The following is a 13,719-nucleotide window of genomic DNA, read 5'->3' as shown; positions in this document are numbered from 1 at the left end:
TAAAATCAGCGATGCAGACAGGACGCAGCCTTAAATTCCTATACTTTCAGCAGCTCCCTATCAAGTAATAACTAGCATTAAACATTTTTCGAGTACATTAATAGTTTAAATGAGCAACAAATGAACATTCTGACAAGCACGCACAAGCTCTAATCCAGGCATTATTTTTTTTTCTTCAACGCATTTAAGTAAAGAATTTACACTTTATCTTACAATTAAAGTAGCTTATTCTCGTGATCTAGATGAAAGTCACGCTGAGAAGAGCCAGACAAGCACAGCAGTTCTCCAGCTGACCCCATGTTAATACTTGTGCACCGGACCTTTGACGATGGACAGAAGCGATAAAACCGCGCGGCTCATGCCACGGCCACCTAGAGAACAGGCCAGCCTGAGAAGGGCTCTCAGAGCAGGGACAGCCGCATGGCTTAAACCACCGGGCCACCTACTGGTAAAAGCAGTCTTAGGTTATCAAATACTACCCGCTGCAGATAGGGCAAGAGTTAAGCCGCCGGGCAGCACCCCCAGTCGTTATCAGTAATGAGGAGGGCTGCCCTGCGGCCGTAACATTTAAATAATTGCACGGGGTATCATTTGGTAACGGAAGACTTACTGCCAGGCTTTCTGGTTTTCAGCAGCACCTTTATTTCTGCAAACCAGCTCTGCAGTCCCCCCCCGCAGCCCAGCCCCCCCTCTTCAGTGTCATCTCGGGGAGCCCCGGGCACCGCCGCCAGGAGCGGGGGCACCGAGGCCGGCAGCCTCGGGGAGGAGGGACCGCCCGGAGCTCGCACCCCGGCCGAGCGCCCTTCGCTGCCTCCAGCCTCCCGGCAGCACCGCTACACATGGGGCAAGGCCAGGCCGGGGGCACACACGGCTGGGCAAGGCCCGGCGAGCGGGGGCATACCGCACCCCGCAAAGCGGCGGGGGGACACGCACGGCGAGACAAAGCGGGGACGGGGGACACGACAAGGCAAGAGCCGGAGGGAGCGGGGGCAGCAGACAGGGCACAAGCGGGCAGGGCAAGGGAGCCCCACAGACACTGACCGATGAAGAGGATGGGGAAGGTGATGAAGAGCAGGAAGACATGCGGCACCACATTGAGCGCGTCCACGAAGCAGCCGTTGTTGAGCACGCCGTGGTCCACGTTGTAGGCGGTGGAATTGCCCTCGTCGCCGCAGAAAGCCAGCGCCATGGCGGGACCCTGCGCGCAGCCCAGCGCCGCCTCCCCCTCCGCCTCCGCGCACATCCAGGCGCGCCCGGTGAGGGCCGCGCGGCGCTGCCTCTGCCCGCACCTGAGGCGAGCGGCGGCCGCCAACCGGCCCCGCGCTGCCCCACCGACCCGCCCCGACCCGCCCTGACAGCCCGCCCACCCGCACGGCCCCGCTCTATTGGCCCGCCCGCCCCAGCCCCGGGCCGGCCGCGGACGGTGCCACCGCGCCTGCCCGCGGCTCGGCTGCAGCCCCGCGGCCGGCCGAGGGTGTCCGGCAGAGATGGAGCGCGGTACTGCGGGAAGGCGCGTCCCCGGCCGGAGGCGGCTGGAAAGGCGTGCGACAGCCCTCGGGTACCTTAGGGCGACACGAAACGTGGTCCCGTAGTTAGAGGGCGGCTGTAAAGAAGGCGAAGGCTCCCTTTTCACAAGGGGTCACATAGAAAAGATGAGGGGTGATGGGTACAAGTGACTCCTGGGGAGATCCTGATTGGACAGAAGAGGAAAGTTTTTTCCATGAGAACAGTGAGGCATTGACATAATGAAGTGGTAGACTCTCCAACACTGAATGCCTTTCACGTTCAGGGTGCTGGACAGTCTAGGTCATGCGTTGCCTAGAAAGCTTGTACCAGCTGATCCCTGAGGTCCCTTCCAACCTGATGTTCTATGATTCACTGTTCCAGGTTTCTTGGGTCTCAGTAATTCAGCATTTTGTGCGTTGTTAGTAAGATACGACATAAAAGGAAAAGGCCTTAAATGAGTGATGACAGAGGAGCTGTAGTCTATAGGAAGTATATTTTCTTAACCTTGTCAGCTTTGCACTTTTTTTTCGACTATGATGGAGATGCTATTAGATGAAATTGTGTAAACAGCTGTACCCTGTCTTCAGCAACATGTCCTAAGCAGCCCCTACGTTCTTGCTTTACCTTCTTTTACCCCTGAAATGAGTTCAAGCCTTCTCTCCCCCTCCGCTAGTTGCAGTCTGTGGGAAGTTAGGCTCAGTTGAGCCAAAGCCAGACAAAAACTCTGATCAAGTATCTCCATGCTGGGGGCTAATACTGGAACATACAACGTGATGTGCATCAAAAGTCTGCACCTGGCTTACACTTCCAAGCCAAATTTGAATCAAATTCTGGGATTCAAATACCTCTGGTGTGTAGTCACAAAATACCCAGCGTGAAGATTCCTGACCAAATCTTTCACCTCAGAGCTCCTTTCATTCCCAGTTATGCTCACCCGTTGCTTAGCTGAGTATTTAATACAACTTGCCACATCCTTCGAAACAGAAAATGCCCACAGACCCAGCTTTAACTCTTCAATACACAAAAGCTACAAGTGGGCTAAATGCCTCTATGGGAAATGGCCCCATAAAAATTTCCTTGTTTTCCCTTTAATGATCAAGCTATGGATGCTCAACATAACGGATAGTATTCAATTTCTAGGACTAACAGCTGCACTAATAGACCTGAAAATTACTTTTGTTGTGCAGCTTTTATTGATCTTGCTGTCAGGAGAGAAGAAAAATTAATTCTCTGCATGCAACATTGTATTTCCTATAGAGGGTATTTCAGGGCTACAGCAGTATGGTTAAGAATAAAAGTTAAGACAAATCCCAAGCCAAATCCTGTGTATATGTATTTTCAAATGTTAAAGTTACACCCACACTGGACAGACTATAATTAATTTAAGTTTTGGACAGAACCCAGCGTTCATCTCAGCTTCTGGTTAAGCTCATCTCTTATCCTAATAGTTAGTTAATAAACAGTATGTGCAGTTTACATGCAGATAATTTCAAAATAATTTATATTTTAGCATTTCCTGAGGCCCCAAGGAAAACAAGGGCACTGTGTTACAGATGAACAAGCAGCAGGGAAAAACTCTTGGCAGTTTACACGCTAGAGACTGAAATCGTAAGGTAAGATTTGGGGGAAGAATTACCAGCTTCACTGTGGCTGGAGAACTAGTCACAGAAATTGAAGTTTGTCAAAATCTCCGAAGGAATCTGGGAGCTAAGCTCACAATCCCAGCTTCTGCACGGTCTCTCTCTGAACCATGACACCATCTTCCTTTACTACAGGGTGTCAATCATGGTATCTTAAAAAACATTTCTCAAACAACAGAATATCAGAAGTCTCCAGAGTTTGGAATTTGAAGTTTCTCTTTTCAGTGGTTTTCAAAGGCAGCCAAGATCACATGGTTAGCACAATGGCTAAAAACCAATGGTCTCAGTTCAGGTCCTACAATAGACGTGCATCCGTCACAGAGCTAAAGTTGAGTCAGAAACATGTTGGCAACCTGAATAGAAAGGTGATGGATTAAAATGGAAGAAGACTCTTGGATTACAGTGAGTTACCTAGCGAAATACTGAAAAAACCCCCACATTGACAGAAATCGGAACATTTGGTAAACTGAGATTGGTAAACTATTATTAATAAATTATATTTATAAATTATTATTATAGCACTAAACACAGACATGCACACACACAAACTCTTTAAAGAGCTCATGCTTCTGATAACAATGCCACGATTTTGTCCCTGATGTAACAATGAAAACAAGAGTGATGGATCTGGACAATTTCTTTTTCCACTCAGGTGGTGAAAGAGCTATTCTGTGACTTCACAAAATAGTTCTAAGGGTTTGATGCTTTTCTGAAAAGTTTAGATGTGATTGACTGTGGTGTCAAAGGACTGAATCTACTCATCGGCTATCTTTGCTAGCTCTGTGTCCATCAGGCTTCGAAGCAGGTCACAGAGGCATAGTTTTTTCTCAAAGCTGCATTTTTGTGAAGCTTTTTGAGGACAGAATTGCTTCTCAAAGTAGAGAAAAGGCAAAGAACAATACGAAACTGACAGGTAGACAGCTATGTTTATATCTTGGGAATTTTCCCATATCTTTTCTGGCTATTTCCATATCACAAGAAGTCAGTTTTCTACTTCATTATTTCAGCATATCTATTAGAAATGAGAAATTATGTTAGATCCTGGCAGCCACCAGCACTTTCAGTAGGTGACTGGAAATATTTTGGAAGCACCTTATTTTAGATTGAGTTCCTGACAGACAAGGGTAACATTTTTACTCAAGGGAAAATCACTTTTTATGCTTGCCGTGAAATTTGACTTTGTCTACAGGATGCAGACAGGTTTTGGTGCTTGCAGTAAAGTATTAACCCTTCAGAATTCAAAACCTTATAGCTGCTTTTAACAGATAAGAATATAAATTTATGTGGAAGTTTTCATTCCTCTTTTCTAACTTTTTCATTTGCTTCTCCCTCCTCTTATTCAGGTGCTTTGCACTGACCTCTCTTTCTCACCAGTGCTATACATGGGAACGTTTTGCTACTCTGGATCACTCTTGCAGGTTTTTGCTTTTGTATCTAGAAACACAGATACAAAATAAACATAGACTTCTGCAAGTTCTTAACAGCCACATCCCATATTCAAAATTAGGCATAGCAATTTAGGCATCAAGCAGGAAAATTTCATTTTCCTTTGCATTTTAAAGTCATCAAAGGGACCAAGTATCAAGAGGACATCTGAATCAGGAAAAAAGGCAAACAAAAACTTAGTAAAGCAAAGCTTTATGGGGATTTAGAATTCGCTAAACAAGATGTACTGATCTTTGACTTTTGTTTCCTATTAAATTCTGCTCTTGGAGGTAGAGGAAAAGCAATTTACATGAATGGAAGGAAATTTCCAATTGCTTTCAAAAGCACACTGGGCAAGGTTGAGAGGAAAAAAGAATGGAGGAAATCACCAGAGAAAACTGTTATTTTATTCCTTTGGAACAAAGAACTCCATTCCTTCAGTTCATGGAAGATATCATCTGACAAAGCATGTTAAATTTATTTGTAAAAATTGTCTAAGGTACACCTATTAAAAATACTGCAATAAGCCTAATACTGCAGAAGTTCGCAGAAATCACTGTTTTTTCTCTAAATAAACCTTATAAATTTTTAATTGCTGTCCCTCATTAAAAATGAAGAAAGAACTTATGAGTAAGCAGATCTATCTTTGGGTGGACCCAAAATACAAGCTCTTTGTTGGACAATCATCTTCAGGTAAATACTCAGAGAAATGTTTTAGAATAGAACAGCTTATTTTAAAGTGCGTGCTCCAGAGTTTCATTCAAACTAATGAATGGGAACTCTTCTGCACCCACTTGTTACATCACCAAAAAATAGTGGCATACGTATGACTGATTCAAATGAACAAACACTCACGCGTTTGGTGAAACTACTGAAAGGCTGCAGCCATTTTCCTTACTAACCTGACCTAAGGATATACCTGATGATGCACTGCCATCCTGCCTCACCAGGGTTCTCCACAACAGTAAGGACAATATTCTCCAAGTACACTGCTTTCCTAGGGTGACAGTACTCTGCGTCTTGCTCTCACTTGACGGAGATGTTACTCTCACAATCAGTCTCTCTCTCTTCTGGGCACCTGCTTATTTCAAAAGATACAGCTTTTCAGTAAAATGTCTGCTTTTTCTTTTACCTGCTCACTTATTTACTCCACCTAGAGCTCTGATTCATCCTGTAAGTATTTTGGAAAGTAATTTATGACCCCGGCTTCAGTTAGCTTGAAAATATTTTAAGCTGAGCTGAGAAATGATGAGGCAACCAAAGGAGCGGTATTTTTTGAAAATTCAGGCCTAAACCAACATTCTGTTCACTCCTGACTATCCCGGCACATAGATGCGCTCTTACAAGATCCACATGATCTCACTGATCACACTGGATACCTTAGTTTATTTTCCAGCATTTAGATGGTTAACATTTTGAGTACTCCCTGTATAGTACTTGTACAAGTGTTGTGTTTTCCTCAGGAGAATAAGTTGAGTGATGTGGACTAACTCATGCCAATAAACAACTCGCGTGCTGGCTCCAGTGTGGTGTTCTTCAGCAAATGTTATTTTAATTAGTGATTCACTTAACTGCCTTTTTGATGCTTGCCTTGTATACAGACTTGTATATAAAAGATTATTTTGCCTGCTTATACTACAACATCAAACACATAACTAGCATTCATTTCTAAAAGGTAACAGGTCTAAAAGTCATCGGCCTTTCCAGGGACTCTTCCAAACTCCAGAAATTAAGACTGAAAACTAAGTTTTGTTTGTTACAGATCATTAGAAGCAAAATGAAGCTACCATCTTTCCTTTTTGAAGTAGAAAATGGTTTTTCGTTCGCGTATACGAGAGTTACACTTAATTGATTTGTTTATTGACCATCTGGGAATTGTTCCAGGCTAGCCTCTATTTATCCAGTGAGTAAAATCAACACTACAATTAGAGATAAACGTAAAGCTATCAATTCAGGCTTAGATTGGGAATACATTTTTCTTGTGCTGCTATGTGACAAATTTTCACAAAAAAATAACAAAGAAGTGTTGCAGTTGAATGAGGTTTTGCACTACAATTTTTTCTTCTGTTTATTTTTAGTGGATTGCAATATGGCATTTGTTCTAGCTCTTAAAATAAAGCAGTGACAAAAAAAGGCTCCACACTGGATTCATTAAAAAAACCCCAAAATAAATAAAATCATGAGTGTGCACAAAAAGCTTGATCCTGTATAGTCAAGTCTGTTTGTGCCCTGTTGTGTTTTATCATATAAGCAATTGTCAATAGCCTGTCTCAGAAGGCTTTCCTCTTGAGTTCAGCATATATGCACGCTACACTGGAGATTTTCAGAAGCTCAAGGGAATTAGAACAATCAATACGGATACAAAATATAATGAAAATTAATTTACTGACTTTCTACTTAGTAACTGAATTTCTAGCCAGTGGGAACTTCTTCTTTTCCCCCATCATTTTTATTTTTTTCCTTGACAATTTTAACCTGAAGTTTGTTATCTCTTATAGTAGTAGTGTCATTTGTGTATGGTAAAGCTGTGTACCTGAATTCGTAGGTGTGGAAGCTTTGCATGGAAGTTACTGTCATCTATGACATTACCTGGCAGCAGTAAGTCCTGAATGTCCTCAGTTACAGCAGATGGTCCAGAACCTCAGCCTTCAAACCAGCCACACATCCTCTACTCTGGGTAGGGATTCTTCATACTGTCACGGTCTTTAGGAGGAATCAAATAGCTCTTGTAAAAGGGGAAAAAAATCATAGCTTCATGACTCTCCCAGGAATGAAGCTTGGCATTATTATTTGCCCTCTATTGCAGGAGAAAAATAGGCTTTTTTATTTTTTTAAATATGAAATGTCCATAGATCCTGCCCACAAATTTGCTACAAGAATAAATAAGACAAACTGAATACCAAACTCTCAAATCAGTTTGCTCTACAAAAAAAAAAAAAATCCCAAACCCTTAAAACTGGGCAAAATACTGCAGCACTGCTCGCTGGGTGAAAAACTGGCTGGATGGCAGAGCCCAAAGCATGGTGGTGAATGGATTTAAATTCAGTTGGTGGCCAGTCACAAGTGATATTTCCCAGGGCTCACGACTGGGGCCAGTTCTGTTTAATGTCTTTATCAATGATCTGGACGAGGGGATCAAATGCACCCTCAGAAAGTTTGCAGACAACACTAAGCTGGGAAGGAGTGTAGATCTGTTTGAGGGTACAAAAGCTCTACAAGGGGATGTAAACAGGCTGGATCTATGGGCTAAGGCCAATTGTATGAGGTTTAACAAGGCTAAACTGCTAAAAAAATAAAAATAGTTAAAAAGTTAATGTTGGAAAAGTTGCTTTTATTCCTGATAACGGTTATAAAGAGAATAAACCCTTTTCCTTCAGCACATGTATTATTTTTTTTTTGACTGGTGGCTTTGTATTGTACACCTCTTTAAAGAGAAGCTCTATTCTTTTGTTGTAAAAGATTTTCTGGGAAAAAAAATAAAATCTGTTTTCTCAAAGTTGAATGTTTTCTTTTCATAACAGCATATGTTCCACTGTTACACTTGATAGCATTACTTAAGAAAACCATCCTGACTCAAGAGCACAACGGTCAATTTGCAGTGTGCTAAAACTGTAAAAGAGCTTCAAAGTTGCACACAGTTGTGATTGACAGATCTAAAATCATGCTGAGGATACAATGAGAATTAACAATTAACATGAATGAACACTGTGGTTTGGTTTCGTGATTTTTAGAATAAATAGCCTATGAGACCAGTTTATAAAGCATTGTGAAGAGAAACGCATTACATTAAAGGAATTAGTTTGCAGAGAGTTTGTGGAGTGTCTTTGGTAGGAGCCTGATGACCTAATACAGTCCCAGGTACTTCTCAGCCTATGTCCATGGCTGTTGAGTGGGCACCTGGGCAGTCACACACAGGCACAAACACTGTCTGCCCATTTGATGCTACAGGAGCAGACAGGACAGAGCCGTCCGTGCAAGGTACAACTCCCAGAATCCAATCTTCCCTCCTATGCAGAATTATTCCCAATTCTCTCTTTTTCTCACGGTTGTAGGTAGCCTGTCTCAGAATGCTTTCCCCAGGCTATATTTGTCTTCTGTGATAAGAAGGCAATATGAGCTAGTGGAAACTTTCTGCACGTCTGCATTTTAGCAGTCCAAATGTGAAGGGGGATGTCAAGCACTGAGGCTCAGCCGTGGAAGTTTTTCACGTACGATCATCTGCTGTCTGTTTTTCATCTACAGTGTAATGACAACACAGTGGAGACAACAACCACCACATCCAGCTGGAGAGCACTGACAAGTGATGATTTCCTCATGTGTGCCAGGGATAGATCCTCAGAACATGCTCAATTAAATGGGCAGAAAAAGTAAGATTGCTTTCTACATATTCCCAATCCTGAAACCAGCCAGGGCTTCTTTAGCAAATGCTGAACTACCTATTCTTTTCACCACATCATAAAAAAGCACTGGCCATTTTTGCATTTACTTGTATTTTGGGTCATGAAGGATGAAGATACTATAAGTAAGGAATGGATCATGCTAGAACTAGATAAAAAATCTGCTCTTTTCCGCTGCTGGGAGCACATCTGACTATACTGGTCATTGTCCCATGATTAGAGACTGCATTGTTGAGAAAGAAAGAATAATTGAGATCTAATCCTCAGGTGTTATCTGCTTTCTAGGAAATTGCCAACATGCTTCATAAGTCGCTTGCATTGTCCTAGTATAAAGAAGGCTAAGCTTTTTGTCCCTTTTTGTCATTTATAAATCTAGCTACTATTCTCAGTTTATTTACCATAGCATTTTAAACACTTCTATTCATGTACACATGGGTTTAAATACACCGTTAAAAAGGCAATACCAGGTAACGTTATCAAGAAAGTATGCAATGCAGGAAGTCTTTCAGTGACACAACAGAAGAAGAAAGCCTCTGCATCTGTTTGTCTGGTTAGAGGTACAGAAATGTGAATATTGACATAGTTTAAAAAACACAGCTTTCCTGCAGCACTACAATCTAGGACAAATCATTACAAGTAAACCAGACAACTTAGTACAATCAAGTAATTTTTCCCTATGAACAATCCAACCACAAAATATGCCTACCCACTCTGCTTTAATCTGTCCTGAGTGTTAACACAAATTTTTTTGCAATCTAATTCTTTACTTCAAGAAGAAAATCAATGTTACAAACTATGCTTTACCGACCTGTTAATGCTGAAATCACAATGATGAGAAATTTATATGTTGGAGAACAGACTTGTTTCTATTGTCTTGTCCCAATCTGGACTTTGTGTCTCGATCACTTACATGATTTGTAGACCACAGCACGCTGCATGCCACATGCACTGACTTCTTTGTAACATTGCTGATGTATTTAAAAATAGAAAATTTGCCCATACCCAGTTGTATGAGACATGTGAAGGGAAAGCTGCCTCCCCATTTGCTAAGAAAAAGCATCCTGAAGTCAGGAGCCCTATGGACACACCTCAATAATCTCAGTTCCTTGTACTCTTTTAAACAGATACAGTTTCTGTATGAATGGCTCGAGGTCTATTACAAGTGATTGCTCCAAACTTGAATTCTGTCATCTAGCTTGAACTCTCTAGTTTTTGATTCCTGCTATGCATGACACTCCTTTGCATGAAGGTGGAGCTGCCTGATTTTCACCAAGGGACAGCATGCATTTTATTTTTTTTTTTGTCCTACCAGGTTGATATTTCACATTCAAAGATCTGCTTCATCGTTGTTCTTGGTCAATAATCAAAATGGAAACATGCATCTCCCCTTATATTTTTTTCCATCTGCCCTCCCTTGCCATTGGAATTGCTGCTTCTCAGAGGTGTTCCTGAGCCACTCTTCTCTGAACATTTCAGGTTTTATTCTGGGAGAGGGAGGAAAGGCAACAAAAACCATTGTTACTTGAAAAATCATAATCTACTCCATTTCAAAAGATAACACTGAGAAGCTATTTCACCCTGTCAAGGAAATGCTTACCATTAAATTTTAATCAAAGCTTAATTTTGTGCTCAGTGTTTCTAATGGAATGTTTTCCATCTAGTGTTATTTCCACTGTCTGTTAAGGGACATTAACACTTAAAGGCTTCGGTATGTTGCCAGCATAACCATGGGGGTTTAGGGGAAAGGCAGAGGGAAGAGAACAAAAACTCAGAGGAAAGTAATACGGAACTTTATTTTTTTTTTTGGGGGGGGGGTGTGGAGGGGGAGGAGGAGGGTAGGGGTGGGGTGGTGCCTTTACATAAAGAATAACTGTCAGCAACTTTCCTTCTCACTTCCCTATTGTTCAGAAAGCACCTGTCCTCAAGAAAGCTGTCTGATTTCTACCTTTACTCAGTTTATGTTGGGATGGTCTCCGCCTCTCCCACAGTTTCTTTCAAAAGCACCACATAAACTCTGTTATAGCTATTGAAGACTAATGAGTTCTACTGATGTTTGGAAGAGAAAGAGTAAGAAAAAAGGAGGACAAGCCAAAAAAATGGGCAGTGGGGGCTGGTGGGAGGCACAACCTTTAAAGATTATTTGAGAAAATGAAGAGGAACTGAAATTCAAAATGAATACTAGAACTTCAGAATTAATGATAACAAATTTTGATAATAAGCATCTCCAGGGCAAAGGCATCCTTCACCTTCAGCTTTTGACTCCAGGCCCCAATCCAGTAAAGCACTTAAGCCTGAGTAGTATTATTGAACTCAACCCATGTCAATGGAATTGGCTCACACACTTAAATTCAAGCATGTACTTGAGTGCTTTACTGGATCAGAGCCTTGCTTGTTCTAATCTATGGTTACTTTCCAAGTGGGAAATATCTTATCAAGCACGATTACCTTACAGATGCGTAAGGGATATCCACGGCTAATCATACAGCAGCTTTTGTGATACTGGATGAAGAAGCTATATGTAATATATCAGACTACACTTTTTTCCATGTAGACAGAGTTGTGAACACCAGCCATTCAGACTTAAATATCCAAGAGCTACCAGTCTGCAATGCACTTGCTTAATTCCTTAAAAATTACTTCCAATGGTTATTACACTAATTGTTTAGCACCTTCATTGGACATTCTTGTTCACATTGAGCAGCACAGTTGAGAGAACACTTTTTTCTTACCTGTAATCCATGATCCTCTTAAAGCTGAACATGATCCACGTTTCAAAAAGCTCTTTTCTATAGAACAGAAATCTTATCGATTGCTCTTCCTGCGTGTGTCTCCACTTCCTCTTTCATCTTAGATACTTTTAGTGAAGATTAAAAATAGCCCAAGTTACCTTGTTACAAGTATAAATAGACCACAGCCCCATCAAAGTGCTATACTATTATCTGTTTTCTTCAATAACACAGCAAATGCAGATATAGGAATAGAGGAAAAATTCCAGCAGAGGCCCCCAGTAGTCCAGTAGAGGCAAACTTTTCACTGCCTTCCTTAGGTGGAAGAAAAGAAAGCATCTTTGTCAATATCAAAGAAAATAGTTTGTATGACTTGTGAGCTGCCCACCTGGAGCCTCCTCAGATTTCAAGTCTACAAGAAGGGAGTTTTGGAATCTGCTCCAGAAGTTTCTTAAGGTTAGAAATAAAGAAAAAAACCTCTAAGAACAATGGCAAAAGATAAAATGGGCAAAGAAACATTGGAGAACAAACTCAATATTAGGATCAAACACTTACTACCTTATCATAAATTGATAATAAGGATTTCAGACTCTGATCCAAAGGGTCAGTACAGATCCTAGGGGGACATTTCTTAGGTAGAAAGATGGCTAAGAATTCCACAGCAGCTACCCTGAGTCTGATCCTGCTTCCAGGTCAACACACAGCTCAAGCATACAGAAAACATGTATGAATTATTGCCTAATCAAGCTCCTTATAACCAGACAGACATGCTTTGAATGTGAAACCATGTTTTTCAGTCCTGTTTTAAGATAAGAGGGATTATAACAACTTATTTATAGTCAAAGGTTATATTCCATATTTTTGAAGGGCTGAGGTTATTTGTATATGTGCCACTCACATGAAATAGATTTTAAGAAGTCTTACTGATGTGTTCACATATGTACACCCCTCCTGTATGTATCTAAATTTATTAATACAGCTTTTTTTTATAATCATAATTTCTTTGAAAGATACTTACAAGCTATAAGAGATGCCATGGTCATATGATAAATAATGGCTAAGTTATGAGTTCTGAAAGTAGAAGAATTGCAGTAATGAATCAAAGACTTCCCCATGCTAATATCCACAAGAGTAATAAACAAGGGTATTTCCTATCCTATAATGCACCCCATGGTTCTAATCCATAAGGTTTCACATTTTCTGCCTGCACACAGGCACGCACAGGCTCACAGAGCAGATGTGAAAGTCACAAGCCTCTAATGAAATTCATGTTCCAGTTCAGCAACTGTGAGGGTACGCTGAAGACAACGTGGGACTAACACAGCCAAGAAATTCCTGAGAGAATATGAGTGATTGTTAACAGTTCTGAGAAACTCTTCCTCTGGGTTATTATCCCATAGAGACAGACAGGGGGTTTGAGCGGTCTTAACCAAACAAACAGCTCTGAGAAACTCAACATATTCCCTCTGAGATTATAGCAAATGAAAAACAAGAAAAGCGTCTGATGTTAAAAGCAGTTTGAGGCATTTGTGATAATGTCAGTGAAGCACTTGGACTTTTTCCTTGCACATCAGGTCAGAGTTTCCATACTCCCAAAGGAAAGTAAGCATTGGCTGAAAAAGAAAGTCCCGTATATCCTTACTATCATCTTTTCACAGTTGGCTTGATGGTACAGGGGTGAGACGTGGGCACATGGAGCCTATTGCAGCCACCAGAAAACCATCCAGTAGCAACTCAAAAGGGCACACCTGTTTAAATGATTTACACCTGGGACACTGCTCACACACAACAAAGTAAATGAAAAGGAAGTTGCTTGAAAACTATTTTCTTGTAGGGCTCTTCAACTCTTTCAGCTAGCTAGCAAATGAAAGATGTGATCCACTCCCAGCACACTGATAAGCAAGAAATAAAGTAAAAAACCACCCTGACTAATGGCTTAAGAACATTTTAAGGTATCGGAATTATCAGCCTTCTTTTTTCTAACACTACCTCCTTACATTGCTTAAAGCAACTTTGCCAATAGGT

General features: G+C 41.4%; 1 protein-coding gene across 3 annotated transcripts in view; it reads right to left on the bottom strand.

Annotated features, from left to right (window-relative positions):
* Positions 1-1,293, bottom strand: part of ABCC8 (ATP binding cassette subfamily C member 8) — a 74,044-nt gene extending 72,751 nt beyond the window's left edge. For all 3 annotated transcript variants that reach the window (XR_010613509.1, XM_065682875.1, XM_065682876.1), the window contains exon 1: positions 1,042-1,293. Coding sequence is in view for 2 of the 3 variants with exons in the window: in XM_065682875.1 (XP_065538947.1) it covers positions 1,042-1,243 (202 nt within the window). In the remaining variant the exon portion in view is untranslated. The remainder of the gene's footprint in view (positions 1-1,041) is intronic.
* Between the last annotated feature and the right edge of the window lie 12,426 nt (positions 1,294-13,719).

The sequence above is a fragment of the Lathamus discolor genome, chromosome 6 (genome assembly GCF_037157495.1).
Source record: "Lathamus discolor isolate bLatDis1 chromosome 6, bLatDis1.hap1, whole genome shotgun sequence".
NCBI lineage: Eukaryota > Metazoa > Chordata > Aves > Psittaciformes > Psittacidae > Lathamus > Lathamus discolor.
Note: the sequence above shows the minus strand (reverse complement) of the source record. Positions and strands in the feature narration are given on the sequence as shown.